Below are 18,035 nucleotides of genomic sequence, written 5' to 3'. Positions count from 1 at the left end.
TAAAGCTTACCGAAACTAACATATGTCTGATGGGTTTGTACATAGTGGCCACACAGTGGCATAGTGTTGGTTGGTTCTCCGCACCAATCCAGAGGAAAACCACATTTTCTGTAAAAATGGTCTTGATGGTGATGATGAGTCAGTAATGAGTGAGGATGCACTCAGTGTGTGCATGCATCTTTAAACATAAATGTGTTGAAAAAAGAAACAATTTGCTCAGTTCAGACATTCCCAAGATTGTGGACGCTTGCTGATGTGATAAGGTGGGACAGGGGGCTTTGGCGCTAAGGGGACACTGCAGGGTGAGCGCAAAGTCAAATGGATGAAACAATTAAAGAGAAAAAAATCTTTATATAGGAAAGAAAACTGTTAATTTCATGGACTGCTTCAGCGTGCCAGAACAGGTGACAGAAGGGGAGCTGTCCAATATGCAAGTAAGGAGTCCCCCCGTCAGCTTCCTCGGTGAGAATGAAATAAATAAACAATGAATGGTCCACTCTCCTCGCGCGCCTCATCCCATCTCATGCATGGCTGCCAGTAATGGTCTATTGGGTGTCAGCTTTTATTGGCACGGCACAAAGCAAGTGCCAAGGGCTCGGTGGCTCGACTCCCCGCCGCAGACTCGGCCTGTGGATAAAAGCAAGCAAAATGCCCCAGTCGAGCTCAGAGACATAGTCATGTTGGGCTGGAACGAGGAAGTGCAGTGGAGAGGGGAGGGACTCCGGGCGCAGCTCCATGGGGCCGCCGCGGCGCTGCGACCTTCTACACATGGAGCCGGGGAGAGTTGGAAGAACTTCATACTGCAAACTCAAGGAATAGCAGGTAAAGTGACTTCCACCGCGCTTTTCAGCTCGACACTAATCTTACAGGCTAGTTAAGACCTCTAAAGTGAGCTCGTTTCTTCTCAGAATGTTAGGACAAATTTGCACCTGACTGGAAAAGACTCCTTATAGTTTCGGTGCAGGTGCGCCGCAGCATCAGATCCCGTTTAGTGCGTGTTATTCTTTGCTGGTAGAATACATGTAACGGATTAAAAGCAATTACACCTTTAAACTAGCATTAAAATATATTCATTCAAACGCGTCATTTGTTACTTAATAGTCAGAAATTAAAAGGAAACAATGGAATGTTCCTCATTTTCCATGTGTCTTTTTTTTCTTTTGGGAACATGTGGATTAAATATTTCTTAAACACTTCAATTATATAAAAAATACTGATCTGATTTTTAAGATTTCATACTTATTATCTAAACATTTCGTACTAATTTTAAACTGTTACATACGTTTTACACTGCTGTTGTAGCACCTGTTGCAACAGATGTGTGCATCCACTAAACTTCAGATATCACTCTGTATCTGGAGTTTTAAAAAATATATGAATTCACATTTTCCGGGAGGTAAAAAACATATTTTTAAGACATAAATTTGTCGGGGCCAAACAACAAACCGCATGTGAAAATATCAAGCGCTGCTTAAACAGGAAATCATAACGCACCGTCTCACTGTAGATCTAATATTTCAAATAAGTAATTAATCGATATATCTTATCATTTCCCATACCGTTAAGAATTGTATTTACCTGTTCGAAAGTCTCGGTTACTTGTAAAACGTCTGTGAGAAGTGAAGATAAACACACATGTAAGCAAGTGAAACTTTTTACACTGCTGACACCGAGGTGGGGAGTTGTTCACCAGCGCCCAGACAGAGAAACAGAAAGGTTCACTCTTAAACTATTAAAGAAATAAAGTTGTCATTTTTTGACATGTTTCAAAACCGAAAGTTCCCATAAGTAGAAGTACAACCTATGAAAAAAACAAACGCTATGCTTTTGATCGAATAAGGGGGAAAAAATCATTTTAAGACTTATAACAGTGTCTTAAACGTGGCGTTTGTCAGAAGTGCGGCGTCAGTGAGCTACCACCAGTTTGTTCCAAAGTAAGAGCAGCTTCAAGTGTTACTTGTATTTTTTAAGCAAGGATATGCATTTGAAGTTTTCTTTCAACTAAAACATTCATTTTTCAAAGAGTTAAATTTTCTAAGGAAAGTTAATAATTCCTTAAACTCCCTTTAATCAGCATAAATTCAAATGTTTCACAAAAACTGACACTGGTAAAAGAAGTAGAAAAAATACATTTGATTTTAGATCTTTTTAAAACGTGTAAAGCCCAATACCTGCACAAATAGGATTTTTTTCATTGCTGGGTTGGAAAGAGAAGAGCTGAATGTGCTGCAAATCTGTCTGCAGATAGCCTACATCATCTTTCTTGTCAGTAGAAACAGAAGTGGGGGGTGGAGGGATGGGGGGGCTGAGAAGGGTAGACAGTTATTAAAATGATTGTACTGTCTGAATAGCAGAGTAGTGAAGTGTGTCAGATGCAAATAAAGGAAACTTCTCATCGGTGCACCTTTAGTCTCCCCTCACCCCCTCGTTAGGGTCCCAGAACATTTCCGCTAACACTATCTACCCACTTACACACATACATTTCATGAATTTCTGATGAGAGTCTCCATGAGCATACAAACAGAAGTGACCCTGCACCACATTGTTTGGATTGTGATAATCTCTTTTCCTAATGGTTGTTAAGAAAGTGCCCACAGCTTCATAACTCCTCATAAAACCCACACGAGTGAAAATGATTAATTCACATATTTTCATTAATCGTCAGTAAGACTGCTTTGTAACCGTCATAAGTGAAAGCTTTTACTAGAATGTATTAGTGTAAATTATTACAACTACTTTTCATATAGTTTGTGTAAGTAATCTGAGTGAGTGAAAATGCATTCATATTGATAACAAATGCATTTATATCCTTTATCATGTTTTATTGCACAGACATATATATTTAATATGAGACCCTTGGACGAATTTCAGACTTTTATGTTGTCATTCCATTCAATGTATCAGATTTTATCAAATGATGCATAGACTTGGAATGTTATTTCAGAAAAAATTAATTAATTTCAATCACGTGTCAAAAATGTGTTTGCAGAATTTACTGTGGATTAAGAATGTTGTGTTTAGTATCTGGTTTAACCACCAGTGTCTTCCTCCAGGGGATCCAAACTTTGCTGGTGTGGTCCTCAGTATCTGTTAACGGTTTCGTTGTTTCTCATCTCCACCCTGCTCCCTATAGTGTAGCTTTTGCACCTCATTTTGAGCAGACGCCTCTAACCCCCTCCCCCCACCCCACCACCACCACCACCATCGTTCACACACACACACACACACACACACACACACACACACACACACACACACACTAACAGGAGGAGGACCTAAAATTCTGTCAACCCACAAGCCTCTTCCTGCCTCTCCTCACTCGACATACTCAGACCAAAACTTTTCCAGTCCCCTTTGTTCAGTGTCAGAAGTCGTTTCTGTGACTTCTATTTCACTGGCTGAGATATTCCACCTGCCCCCAGTTTATACACTCGCACACATTTCCTGGTTAAAACCAGGACATGACTAATAAGGGGTAAAAACGCTGCTATTTCATCATTTAAATTTATTTCATTTCATAATGACAAATAAATACATGTGATTGGTTAAATGGATGAACATATGTTAATCACAAAGTACCTGTGCTTATAAAATCCTCTCAAAATAGGACTTCAAAGAACTATGAATGCACAGTATACAATATATAGTATAAGGTTTGAAGTACCAGCAAATCAACGTTTTTTAAATTGAAACCAAAAATGTCTCTAACATGTAGAAAGTCAGTACAGCATTAAAACAGTATCAAAGAGAATATCTACTTCCTGAACATCTAGGTGCACCTTACTTTCCACATGCCCACGCAAGTGGGTTGTGGCTGAATGTAGGAACTCTTTATATTTTTGTCGAAGCCCCCCACCAACACATCCGTGTTTCCCTCGCACCATCTGCCCAGAAAAAAGGGTACATGAGAATATACCCCCCACTGCCCCCGATCTCCAAACTCCAGATGCTGAAGAACGACGCTGCAGAGTCGTCACTTAGCAGAATAACACGCAACACCCCAGTGTTGTGCTGAAGAAATCATCTGCACCAGTGACCTTTGCCCCCCTCCTCCCTTCACACTTGCATCCTGGGCGTCTTCAGACTGTCGAGCTCCTGACTTGACTCCGCAGAATATTGTGTGTTGCGACACAGCGGCTCAGCCGCTTCCCACTATTTGTTCCAAATGTGTGGAGCCATCTGTCAGTAAAACAGGAAGGCCTAGGTTCCCCTTCTCCCTTGGGCTCATTTCGCTATTTTCGGGAGCTTCACTTCTCCCCGAGTGGCTGCTTGGACTGGGCAGCGGCCCCACCAAGGGCTTCTTGAAGTGGCAGAGCTGGGGCTAAGGCTGTTGGGCCCATCTGCTGCCGGCTTCAGGGCCATCTATTATTAATGGGGCCACGAGCACTGGTGACTCCTCAGATATTCAGCCCTGGCCGGAGGATCGCTCTAAAAAATAAATAAAGAGAACTTCTCTGTCCTTCGGCCTGCTTTTCTCCCTCTCTTCTTTTCTGCACACCTTCCTGTTGCATTGCTCTTCTGACTTCTTGCACTTGAATTGCTATCTACTTCTCTGCTTCTCTCTATCTTGATGGTTTTCTCCCTTCTCCTGTCTCTTACCCTCTCTCTCTCTTTCTTCACCTCTTTGTTTCTCATTGTGGCTTGCATACGTCTGTGTTCAGGCCACGGGCTCAGCGATGCATGCTCAGTAAATTAGAGAGAACATGAGCACCGATCAGCTGGGCACGGCAAACACCCGCATCCTGGTGACCTGGGGCCAGTTAATTTTCTGCTTAATTTTGCGGCAGTCAGTTTGCATTTTTGGATGATTACGTGGCAGGAAATTAACAATAAATAACAAATGTGGTCTGAAAGCCCATTTCCAACCCTGTGCTACCAGTGGGCCCCATCAGCCGGAGCCAAACCACTCTCCAAGCTCACTCTCTCTGTCAGACTTGTAATGAAAATGTCTGTAATTCTTTGTAATGTAATGTGGGGGACAGTGGTGTGTCTGCCGCTGTGACAAGAGTGATCTCACTGAGGTGATGAAGTCACGCCGAGAAGTGCAACCTTTACTCCACTCAAGCTTTTTATAATGTTGTTTCCTTGGCCTGCACTTGATTAAACTTACACACATCTACATCTCCATCTCTCTCCTATTAGAGTACTTGCACCGCATGGAGACAGAGGAGGCCCAAGAAATGTCCCAGATGCCAGGTAAAAGACTACCTACTGCATGATTGAGCCGTAGAGTGCAGAAAGTAGATACAATAGGCTGACAAACAGGCTCTTACACTATTGGAGGTAATTTTGCCTCACCTGAATGAGACTCATTGAGGGGTTGCGTGGTGAGTGACTAGTGTTTGCTGGTATGTGTCTCTTAAGGCAGGGACAGCCCCCCTGCCATTGAAGCTTCAGAGGAGGCAGAGGAGCCCATGGCCGTCCCTGAGGACCTGTCAGCCAGCTCCACCCATCAGCAGAACAACAGAGGGGACAAAGGTACATGCAAACGCACCAAACACAACCACACAAAATCAGTGAGGCTTGTGTAAATTAAGAATAAATTAATAAATTGATAGGTAAATAGAAGTGCATCCATATGAGTCAAAACCACTGCAGTGCCATTTCCAACATTAATGCGTTCCCATAGAGCCACAATTGGAGTCATAGGGTTAAGTGAAAGAAAATGTCAGGATCAAAGCATAAAATATATAAAATCTTAAATTTTCAATTTCAAACACATCCAGTGGGAGGTCTTTGCTGTTCCAAATCCCTTGGAAATATTAATTTATAGCTGCAAGAGACACATTTAGGTCATTGGCAGACAAGGTGAAAAAATAAAAATCCCTTTGATCCATAACATGTCATTAATAAGCTGAATCTTAAGGAATAGCTAATGTGGCCTTGATATGAGTTTGAGAACATCAAGCCAGGGAATATCATGTTGAAAATAAGGATGCAGCATGTTCTGAGGATTCAGATCAGCAGTGTATATTTATGCCATGTCTCCCCCTGGTTTGTGAAAAGAGGGAAATGATGAAGGATGAAGGATTAAAAACGTATAACACGACAGCAACAGGAAACACACTTATCATGCAGTTGATTAGGATGTGTAGATAAAATCTGGCTTATTATAATTATTGTTTTTACTTGAAATCCATGTTAACATTTAATATGTCCAATATGATGGCGACCACTTTCACAACTTCACAGTCATTTATTGCATAAATGATTAAATCTTAACCAGTCTCAAAAATAAGGAGATACACGAGATAGATACAAAGAATCAGACAAGTTTTAATATTTTTTAGACAGTTTAACATGTGAGATGTGCAACTCAGGACCATGAACACGTGGGTTATATATTTTGTTTTTATTGTGACAAATTGATGGCAAAAAACAGCATGACAGCTGACCGTCGTATCTGTGTTTTTCCACCTATCAAGATAACGGCAAAGATTAGCAGCACACAGTCAAAAATAAAATTTCAGCGGAAACTGAAATTGGATGTGCAAGAGTTTCCTAAGAAGAGCTTGCCATGAAACGGTTTCAACACTCCGGGAGATAAAGAGTTCAGGAACAGGGCCAAGCTCAGAGAGATCAGCGCATCACTTCACCACATAGGTCACACACCTGCACGCGCTCACACACACACACACACACACACACACACACACACACACACACACACGCTTACTCCTAGAAGCTCCCTGCTCGACTTTACAACTGTTAAGCTGTCAGACAAGGTTCTCAACACAGACAGGGATCTCTGAATACTTCAGAAAAAATGCTGCAATCGCATATAAACAAAAAAACCATTTAAATACAGAAAGTGAACATTTGTAGAGAAATGTTCTGTGTATTTCTCATCTTAGCTGACTAGTAAACCTTTGGAACAATGTAGAAAAAATGGAAACTAGTCAGAAAGCAAGCAATTTAAATGTTTTATCAATGGCATTTAAAGAGAGAACAGAGGGCAGCTGGAGGCGTCAAAGTATGACTTTGTTCTCTGCATGAGTTTCTGTTCATTCCCTATACAGCATGTTCAGTTTGCATGTGTCTATATAGGGACAGAGAGAAAAAGCCCAAAGTGAGAAAGAAGGGAAGTGCAAGTATCTGGTACATATATGCATCGCTGCCTCTGTGATAAAAGCCAGTGTGAGTTATAATTATCACCCAGGATCATGTGCTGCGCACTTCTCTGTTGTCAAAAAAGGCAAAAAGTAGGGGGACTGTATGTGGGACAGGGGTCCTCAAAGTATCAAAACCTCAAAACCCAGGTTGTTTCCTGTTGTAAAAAAGTCCTCTAAGCCTGGGATCGACATTGTGTCTGCGCATGAGCAATGCTGCAGTCAACACATTTTGAGCACAAACTAAGGTTTCAGCTGAATCTGTTGTCCATTCTTTTCCAGCTCTGCTTGCTTTGTAAAGTTGCAAACTGCAAACTAATTTAGGTGTATTGTGTTGTGTGGCTTTATCTGAAAATGAAAATGTATTTGGCTAAAGTCACAAGGCAGTACGATGACCTCCTCAAAACCCCAGTGAAAAGATTTCTCTTTCATTTCCAATGATTCAGACGGAGCCTTTGCTATTTCAAGGTCATGAGACTGAGAGGAAGACTGAGCAGTCAAGTTCCCGAAAACATGGAGGCGACTTTTTTAAATAAAGTCTGTGAGGGGGAAAGCAGGCTGTTTTTGGTGTTCCTGCAAGTTGCATGCTGGCGTGGTTTAACACATGTGGTTCCACTATCTTGCACACAGGGTTATTTTCAGGCAGTGAGAGCAACACAGAGTCAGTAACAGGAACCTCCAGCAGGCTCCTTGTGTTTCCACACTGCAGAACTAACACAGTTGCTTTATCTGTTATCAACCTCAGTTAATATAGCTTGATTATTTCTTCTTTTTAAGCCAATGATTTTTCTTTTACACTCATTTTTTTTTTTGCATTTGTTAGCCATTGCTCGCAGTATTTGTCATTGTGCTATTGTCTGCTGCAGTACCTGTTTCTCTTTTACCTGTAATCTGAAGATTAGATCCACATCTTGTTCTAACCGTTTTTTTCTACCGTTTTAGTTTGTCTACAATGTGATCTAACACTTGCTTCCCAAAACGAGCAAATCAGGATGTGTGACCGTGATAAACATGATATAAAGCCAAAGCCTTGTTCCTACTCCCATTTCAGTCACAACTTCCCCATATCCATGAGAAGTGAGTGGCAGCCCAGCGTTCATGGTTCCCTTCTGTCTGCTTTGCCGGCTGATAACCTCAGAGCTGCGCTGATGTATTACATGTCTCAGGAACTAACAGCTATAGATAAACATAAAGGTTTATTAGGTGATTATTCCAACAATTCTGAAAGAGATCAGATAATGTAAAATGCCTTATATAATGTATACACCTGCTTTAGTGTTTAAATTGTTAACCAGTTTTTGCTGAATCAGTGACTTCATTTCCATGTGCAGAGAAACGCCTCCTTTGCCAGTACTGAGCTGGACAGCAGTCTTATTTATATATCCTATGTAAGTCCTTTTATTGGGACATAATTTACAACTCATTGTTGACATTACAAAAGTATTCTAGTCTCCAAGACAATTGTGGCATTAAGATGTTTTGTCTACAACCATCGGGGGTCAAAAAAATGTACAGTGCTGCATGCACAGCACTCTAAGTTTTGTTTAGAGTGCTGTAATATGCAAATAGATAAATCTTGTATCTTTTTCTTTATATATTTTTTTTTACATATCGTAAGTCAGTGATTCCATCCAGGCACACTTGTACCGTGAGGAGTACTTTTGCCGTTAAGGTTGAGGATGCAGAAATATTGTGTAATAGCTGAGAAACTTCACCATTTTGTGTTCAGACACAGTGCAGTTAAACCTTTCCTTTACTCTCATGGCAGCAGTGTCTCTTATCTGACCTGCTAAGCAAAAAGAAAATAGAGTTGGTCCAGAAAAAAATAAACAGTCGACCAGATGAGCAGATTTTTTTTGTCATGCAACATCAAATTTAAAAAATATGTTGTGTGGAGATGGCTGATGGGATAATGTGACTTTGATTAGAAGAACAATCATTAACATCTCATGATCCTACGCTGTTAGTTCTACATTTGGCTGCACCTCCCGTTCTCTATGGGAAACATTCTGTACGTTGGAGCTTTTATGTTCCCTTGTTGGCTGTCAGTGAAAAAAGACAAGTAAAAAAAAAGTTTCAGTTACAGGCTGTTTTACAATTCCTTTCCCGTGCTTCCCTTTCTGTCACTTCTCCATAATTCTTGGTATTTCAGTTAGACAGGCCCTCTTTCTGAAGCTTCCCCTTTTCCTTAGATTCCTATATTTCATGATTTCCACCTCTTCCTCTTCAGTTGTACAAACAGAGGTAGAGGCATGGGGAAATCAGGCTGCCACGGTGACATGCAAACCACGGGCTGGTAGCTGTGGGACTTGCATGATCTGTCAGTTCTCTGAAATGTTTCTAAAGATCTCTGGTAGGAAAAGAAGGAGCTGGTGGCCCAACACAGAGGGTACTTCTCCTTTTCTGATCGTTCTGGGAACACCAGAAATCAAATAGACTTTCAAATTGTTCCACAAATAATCGGTATAATCATAGGCATACTGGGTAAAATCATCAAGCATGCAGCATTTACTTTCGGTACTCTGAACAGCTTTAAATGGCTGGACTTAGACTGAATAGGACCCTTCTAAACGGTGAAAGATCAAATGCAAGTGGTCTTGCGTGTGCTTGTTTGAGCTCATCGTAGTCTGTTGCTCTGATCGACACCGCTGTCGTCCCTAGTTTCACACTGCTTCCTGTGTCTCTGTTTCCTGTTTATCTTGCTGTCATTTGTTTCACCAAAGTGTGATGGTGTGAGATGATCTGTGTTTCTTCTTATCATTGCTAACATCCTCAAACAGCAGACATGTTATCCACCCATGTACCCTTATGCAATCGTTAAAGAATTGATCAGTAGAGTCCACAGTTTAGAGGAGTGGGCTGTTTGTTGATATAATATGTTGTCTGTTGACTTTTCTCAGGCTGATATCACAGAAAATGCCTGAAATAAGAGGAAGTTTTTGAAGTTTTGATGCAGGATCCCAGCTAACATTCAAATGTTATATTGTGCACTACAGGAAGTTTGTCATTACAAAGCCGTTGTTGCTCTATTCATAGTATGGTGCAGTTGCAGTTGTGTTACATGCAATGTCTCAGGCGACAGAGTACAGGGGGAATGTGCAGAGCCATATAGACTACAATCTCAATAAAGACAGGTAGCCATTTTGAAGTTCAGTGTCATGGCCATCAACATCGTTTGTTTTAAAAGTCTGTATGTAATGTATTAAAGCAAGTAACTGAAAAATGCAGATAGAAAAGATAGAAAAAAACACCTTTTACAGGAGCATCTCACCAAAATAAAAGACCAAACAATATGACAAAAAAGAATTAAAAATTGACAACAGGTCAGGTAAATTAAGAAACAAGCCAAACTTGACACAGTTTTAAAAAAGACAACAAAGAACAATTCAAATGACAAAACACAACCATGTTTTTCATAGAATGAAGAAAATACATAACGATATATAAGACAAAACAAATACTGTTGCAAATTTTTAAATGATCAGTTAAGTACATGTAATTGGCCAAATCTAAAAAAACATTCATTATATTCAAAAGGTTCCTAAAATCATTGCACATAAATCCTTTGAGAGCAGAACAAAGGCAACTTCTAAATGTTACAATCAGCAGCTCTATGTACTCTTATGTCATAGTATCAATGTCACACTGATTAATTGCCCATCTTTAGAATCTAACATCTTGAAAAAAATATGCTCGTATTCTAAACCGTGGCCCCCCTTGCCCTCTTTTCCAGCCTGTAACATTAAAGTTGAGGCTCGCAGTGATGAGGAGAATGGGCTGGCCTGTGACATGAATGGCGTGGAGGAGGAGGAGTGCGCGGAAGACTTGCGCGTGATCGATTCCTCGGGGGCCAAGGTGAACGGCTCACAGCCGAGCCCTGATGCCAAAGCCTTCACCTCGGCCGGCGGTATCCGGCTGCCCAACGGGAAGCTCAAGTGCGATATCTGTGGGATAGTTTGCATTGGCCCCAATGTGTTGATGGTGCACAAGCGAAGCCACACTGGTAAGCCGCCTGTAATACTTCTTGCCCTCCCTTTGCACCCATGTTCATTCTTAGTAGTAGTAGATAATGGATGAGGGTTAGAAATTTGTCTGCTATTTTTGGATTGTAGATTTTAAATTACAAAAATGAAGGTCAGCACAATAATTCATTGGCATCAACAAAAGCAGTATCACAGTGTATATTCCATATACCATGTGTCTTCTCTGCATGCACACAAACATTAGTGTTAGAGCCTGTTCTTATGTTTGCAGTCACCCTTATGCTCAGTTGTAGTTGTAATGGCATCCTTGCGTCTGGCTGTATGTAGACCCTCCTGTGGTGCGTGAAATAGACTTTGAGCATATCATTCATTATTGTTCACCTAAAAAAATGAATTATCACATGACAACCAACAGTAATTGATCAAATTATTGTGCAACAAAGTAGCAGAGACGAACTTCTGAAAAAAACATGGTCTCGGTTGAAAACTGGATATCAGCTGCAGTTAAATGGAATCTCTATAAAGTGACAATTATCTGGCTATTAAAAGTTCTGCAAATTTCAAAATTGATATTCTATTGTGATGAAGCCAAACCAGTGGTGGGGAACATTTTTGAAAAAGGCACTTAACTGTCAAGCTTTAGAAACTAATGAAACTCAAAATGGAAGAAAGGAACACTAGACTAATGTAAATGCAAAAGAAAGTACAATAAAAGATATAATGAAGTGCCTCCTATTTAAATAGAAAATATTCTGTGGTGAGTCTTTGCTCCTGAAATGCATTTTTAATGAATTTCCTTTTTTATATATTTTTGCTGCTTCACTGGTGACTCTTATTTTATGGGGGGCCTTTGAAAAAAAAGGCATATTAAAACGTTCTCAGAGAATGCCACAACACTCAGAGAGGCTGGATATTGGTTTATTCCAGAAGCGCTGATCAGGAAGACTGGCTCTCAACACAAAGTGTTTCCTTCACTTTATTCAAATGAGGCTGAATTTGCATTGTGATGTGCCGCTCTTATTTTAGAGACGAAGAAGAGGAAAAAAATGAGATTTTCAGATCAAATTGACCTAGGCAATGGTGCATTACGGAACTGGCAGGCTGAGTCTGAAAGGCTCTTGTTCGATCAGAGCGCCAGAAGTTGGTGAGGCAGGGGGAGCATGGAGAGATGGAGTGTCACTCTGCTGTGAAACCCTCCCACAGGCTGCTGGATCGTTCTCTGCCGGGCGACACTCCATCATTCGGCTTGTTCTGGCGCTTGGGATGCTTGTAGTGCAGTGACCCTGCATTCCCACAGCAGCAACACGCTTTTCATCCACATAAAAAACGTTGTGCTCGTTGTCAGTGGAGGGAGCAAACATGAAAACAGTGAAATTAGGGAGCAGAGTGCAATCAAGATAACATAAAAAGATTCCTAAACTCTCTGGTAGGGTTCATAAAAAACATATAAAATTGGCCGGCAGTAAAACAATCCATTTTTTCTCTCTATTTTTCTGCCTCTTTACAGTAATGTACATTCTTGTGTCGTTACCCTCAGGAGAACGTCCTTTCCAGTGCAGCCAGTGTGGTGCCTCTTTTACCCAGAAGGGCAACCTGCTACGTCACATCAAGCTGCATTCAGGGGAGAAACCCTTTAAGTGTCACCTGTGCAGCTACGCCTGTCGCAGAAGGGACGCCCTCACTGGCCATTTACGCACCCACTCGGGTGAGTATGCAGGCTAACCCACACTGAAAATTGCTGCACTCATGGTAATTCGTGGACTGATGGGTGGAAGCCTTTACAAACAGCATGTTCTGCGGTGCATGCAGCTATACGGCTCAGGGCTAGAAGGGGAAGTTGACAGGGTGTAGATATGGTGTCACTTCTTTATGCAAAAGTTTTGCAGAAGCATGTGAAATTTTTTTGTGTAAACAATGAATGTAGATAGAGAACAGTAAAAGGATAATCTGCACACTTTTTACAAACCAGTTTCCACCTAAATCAGTTTGCAAGTTCCAAACCATTGAAAAAAGTGACAGTGAAATATGTTCACTTAAAGATGCACTTTTACACTACATGTCACATTCAACCTTACACATACTGAAAGGGTGAATGTGAAGGTGAATGAATCTGCCAAACAGGATCTAAATAATCACATTCACTCAGTGATGGCTTTGCCTTCGCGAGCAATTTGGGGCTCAAGACCTTACCCAAAGACACTTTAGACATTTAGACTGGAAGAGGGCTCGAACCACCAACCTTCTGATTGAGAGACAACCCACTCTATCACTGAGCCACAGCCGTCCCATAATTTGCAGATAAAACTGGAATTATTTGGTCACTAGGCCAAGACCCAACAAAGCTCCGTCCTCCCCCTCTACCATAAGATTTTATTTTTTTGCATTTTTACCATTCATTTATTAAGCAGTTCATTTATATATTTTAAATATAATATATTCCACAGCTATGGCCCTTTTAATTTCTTTGAGATTTAAGGCTCTTTCTTTAAGTCCAGAAATACATTTCCAGTCCAATATTTATGAATACATTTATTTCTGTATTAAATCATTTTTTGTGAGTCTATACAGAGATCAGCTTATACAGTTCAACCATGAGTAGGTCTTTAATTGTAGAATGTAAACTCCCCAAAATGTATTTCCTGAAAAACACAGAGGACATGACCTCATGTGACATCAGTAGTTGCTACAACCAGTGCAAGTGTTTTACACTGGATATGACTATGATCCCCTGTCAATTAAACAATGTGGGCCTTTTACTCTTTTCTCTGTGTCACCACTCCTAATGATAAGTACCCAGATTGCCGTCTCCTACTTTTTACAATTGAACTGGAAATTTTCCAGATGATTAGGCAACTCTGCAAAGGTAATGCAGTCTAATGTAATAGGACACAGTCTTCAGTACTTGGTGTTTCTGTTTTGTCCATACCAATTATATCAATGACAACAAAACAGAAACATCCCTCTGTAAAATGCAAAGTAATAGCACTGCAACTGACACCCTCCAAAATAGATCAAGTTGAGGATCAACACCCCTCTAAAATAATTTAATAAAAAACTGATGATTATAACCTTTTTTGAAGGATTTACTCCATATTACTGACGAGTAGTCAATAATGTATATAATAATAGTTAATCTGGCAGTACCTAATAAACAACTTAGCTTTTATTTTATTACTTTCCATAAAAGCGTTAAAAAAAGTGCATTTAGAACAGAAGATTGACATCGATTGGTTAATTCATGACTGTGTAACCAAAGCAAAATATATACATTTAAGTGTGCCATGGATTGTTACTTTCATATCAACCGAAATATTATTCTAATCTGTTCACTGATGTATTCACACATATTATATTTTGCAGTTGGAAAACCCCACAAGTGTGCTTACTGTGGGAGGAGTTACAAGCAGCGCAGTTCCCTCGAGGAACACAAGGAGCGCTGTCACAACTACCTCCAGTGCATGGGGCTGCAGAACAGCATCTACACAGGTTGGTGCCTTACGAGAGTACACTTCTCTCTCACCCACAACTGATGACCTACTTACCTACTTAAATACAGGATTGCAGTGTATGCAGACAATCAGACAATGCTAACAACATTGCTATTACTTGATGCTCTAAAAAGTGGGGCTCAAATACTGTAATGTTCATTTCAATCAAGGCTCATGTAGATATTCTTGAGCTATTTAAAATAACTGCAGAGCTTCCTAAATACATGTAATAATGTATTTCTGTGTCTATCCATATAAACTCTGCAGTAAATACAATTAACACACTATTAAGAGTTATTAGAATTATTCATTACTAAGAATTATTGAGATACTCAATGTGCTGGTTGCGAAAGACCTCCGCATTGAAGCCTTGAAACACATCTACACCTCATCTGTGAGCATGATCAAAAAGCCTACTGCTACACGTGTCAGAATCGTCCACTCTGTGCTCTGTTAGAAAAGAAACATCAGAAAGGAAAATCCCATGTGTTTTTTTTAGCTGTCAGTTCATCACTTTAAAGTGGAAAAACTCAAACTACTTTGACTCTGAAACCTACTTTTCTGTCTTGCTTTCCAGTAGTTAAGGAAGAAAGCAACCAGAATGAGCAGAGGGAAGACTTAAGCCAGACGGGATCTGACAGAGCCCTGGTGCTAGACAGACTAGCTATTAATGTAGCTAAACGTAAGAGCACAATGCCACAGAAGTTTGTGGGTAAGGGCTGAAATCTGATTCCTTTGTGTACATACAATGTCAATACGTTTGCTGGAAATAATTGTAACTGCTGCACCTGTGAACGTTGCATAGGTGGTGCTACAATGTGTTTTGTATCAGTTTGCTCTGCAGTTGTCTTTGCTTTTCAGCAGAATGCATGCAGTGTATTAAAAAATAAGTATTTTTTGCAGTTCAGACTGATGAGGAATTGTGCCTTTAATGTATTATATTACTGAAAGAAAACATGTATCAAGTGTTTTCATCCTGTCATCCTGATTTTTTTTCATTACATTTTTTATTTCATTAAAAGAGGGAGAAAAAATAATATTTAGTGGCTGAGGAAAACGCCACTGTCAGACCAGTAAGAGACCATGAGACAAAAAAAAGACAGTGGGTCATTTTGAAACTAAGCTGGCATAATATAAGTATAACGATGATGAAATTACATTCACTGAATCTAGGTGAATGTTTTACAAATGTGTAAACTACACTGCTCACATGTCTCTGTCTGGTCCCTCAGGTGACAAGCGTCTGTCAGACCTTTCCTTTGACGGAGGAGCAGGGGAGCTAATTCAGCCTCACGTCATCGACCAGGCCATCAACAGTGCCATCAGCTACCTTGGGGCCGAGTCGCTTCGTCCTCTGGTCCAGACCTCCCCTGCCTCCTCTTCTGATGTGGGCCTTGGCTCCATGTACCCCCTCCACAAGCCTGCACCCGAAGGCCACGCGGGGACAGGCCTGTCTGCAAAAGACAGCGCGGCTGAGAACCTGCTGCTGCTCTCCAACTCCAAGTCTGCCTCCAGCGAGAAGGACGGCTCCCCCAGTCAGAGCGGCCAGGACTCTACCGACACAGAGAGCAACAATGGGGATCGTCCAGGTGGAGCAACCTCTGGCCTCATCTACCTGACCAACCACATCACCTCAAGGAACGGCGTACTTCCTCTGGTGAAGGAGGAGCAGCAGAGGCAGTATGAGGCCATCCGGGCCAGCATGGAGATGGCCTCTGAGGGCTTCAAGGTAATGGCGGCAGACGGGGAGCAGGTGAGGGCATATCGTTGTGAACACTGTCGAGTCCTCTTCCTAGACCACGTCATGTACACCATTCACATGGGCTGCCATGGCTTCAGAGACCCCTTCGAGTGCAACCTCTGTGGTCACCGGAGCCAGGACCGATACGAGTTCTCCTCTCACATGACACGAGGGGAGCATCGCTACTGAGCATCGTCTATCAGAGAACACACAGCTGTGCATACAGAAAACATGCCACACAATGCACCTGAAATAAATTCATAGACATTCAAAATTTAAAATACACTGTATTTATCTGAAAGTTGTGTTTTTTATTCAAAGCATGCAAGTTACTTAAACACAGATTAATGTATACATATATTTAAAAAAAATATTCTCATTTCAAATCCCATGCTTGAACGGAAGACTACTTCAGACTTATTCTGTCTTTTGGAAAGAAACAAAATCATGATGAGTGGAGATGACACAGCAAATGGTATTCCAACATTACTGTTCCACGTGTATAAAATGTATAAATGTGTTTTTTCTTTTTGACAACAAGACAGAAACTTTTTTGTATAGTTTTAAAAAGGAAAAATATTTCCACAAAACATTAACACATCTCTGTATTGAAGTGAGTGAAATGTTAGCAATGGTTGTTTTTAGTGCAGGAAAAGCCATTTTATTATCAGTATTAAATACAATCATTAAAAAAATTAACAATCAATGTAGATAACCCCTCATTTCCAATCAAAGTTTCAACCTATACTTGTATTTCTGACAACCTACATATTATTTATATCATATTTACACAGCTGTCTGTTTTTGTATTTATTAAAGTGATTGGTGTTTGTCAGTAGAGTAGTTAATTAAAGCTGCATCTCTTTCTATCCAACTGTACTAAATGTATTTGAGGTGAAAACATGACATCTGCCTAAAGATATTTTTTGTTGTATTAGAAAGAAAAAATGTTATCCTGGCCTCTTGTTTTATACCCGATGACTACGAAATAGTTCACTCACAGAATGAAAATGAGCTATTTGAGGTATGAAGGAGCTTTATGCTTGCAAAATATCAATAAAGGATATTTTAAATATGCACAAAGAGTGGGGAAGTGTTTTAAGTTTTTAATTGTCGTAAAAAGAAAGCAGAATTAACACTTAAATAAACTGATGTATTACAGATACTTACTCTGAGCAGACTGTGACCCTCAGGCTCATCTTTAAATACTCAGATATTTTATGGCACATGCATGCATTTAAATGATTTCCAACAATGACGTCCACCATAAACTAGGGTAAGGCTTAGGAAAATGATTGATGGAGTTCATGTAACGTTTTCTCAATAATTAGAACCTCTTATATAAATAAGGAGATTTCATTGGACACTCTTGAATCTTTCGAAATAATTACGTTTAGATGTCATTCAAGATGCTGCTCACCTCAGCTGTCAGGGAAGTGCCAAGAAAGAGTGAATGACTGGCATTTTAGTACAAAATAGAAAAACACCGCACACATTAAAAAACATTGAGCGTTTAGTGAATAAATAAACACTTTCCACATTCTTTACAATAACCATATGGGGCTGCAGAGAAGAAGTGTACAAAAAAACCTAATATCCATCAAATGTTAATATTATAGTCTAAGTTTTTAGTCGTTTTAAAGCCTAATTTCCAGCTAAAAATTTTCTTATTATTATCCTACAAGTAACCGAACATGCCAATTGGATAGAGAAT

The 18,035-nt window shown here is 40.3% G+C and overlaps 1 protein-coding gene across 9 annotated transcripts; it reads left to right on the top strand.

Moving 5' to 3' along the window:
• Positions 1-488: 488 nt before the first annotated feature.
• On the top strand, positions 489-17,377 carry ikzf1 (IKAROS family zinc finger 1 (Ikaros)). 9 transcript variants are annotated; one of them, XM_069658700.1, is made up of 8 exons: positions 696-822; positions 5,143-5,196; positions 5,365-5,478; positions 10,843-11,112; positions 12,630-12,797; positions 14,453-14,578; positions 15,161-15,292; positions 15,813-17,377. In XM_069658700.1, the coding sequence occupies exons 2-8, from the start codon at positions 5,157-5,159 to the stop codon at positions 16,508-16,510; spliced, it is 1,548 nt and encodes a 515-aa protein (XP_069514801.1). In that variant the 5' UTR covers positions 696-822; positions 5,143-5,156; the 3' UTR covers positions 16,511-17,377. The 9 variants fall into 9 exon arrangements, with proteins under 9 accessions (XP_069514796.1, XP_069514795.1, XP_069514794.1 ...); XM_069658699.1 differs by having other exon boundaries at positions 697-822; positions 15,158-15,292; XM_069658695.1 differs by lacking the exon at positions 10,843-11,112 and having other exon boundaries at positions 489-822.
• The last annotated feature ends 658 nt before the right edge of the window (positions 17,378-18,035 follow it).

Source organism: Semicossyphus pulcher, unplaced genomic scaffold, assembly GCF_022749685.1.
Source record: "Semicossyphus pulcher isolate SPU_LCO1_2020_fin unplaced genomic scaffold, fSemPul1.0.p SCAF_12, whole genome shotgun sequence".
In the NCBI taxonomy this organism is placed as follows: domain Eukaryota; kingdom Metazoa; phylum Chordata; class Actinopteri; order Labriformes; family Labridae; genus Semicossyphus; species Semicossyphus pulcher.
The sequence above is the reverse complement of the archived record's forward strand: the minus strand, read 5'-3'. Positions and strand labels throughout refer to the sequence as shown.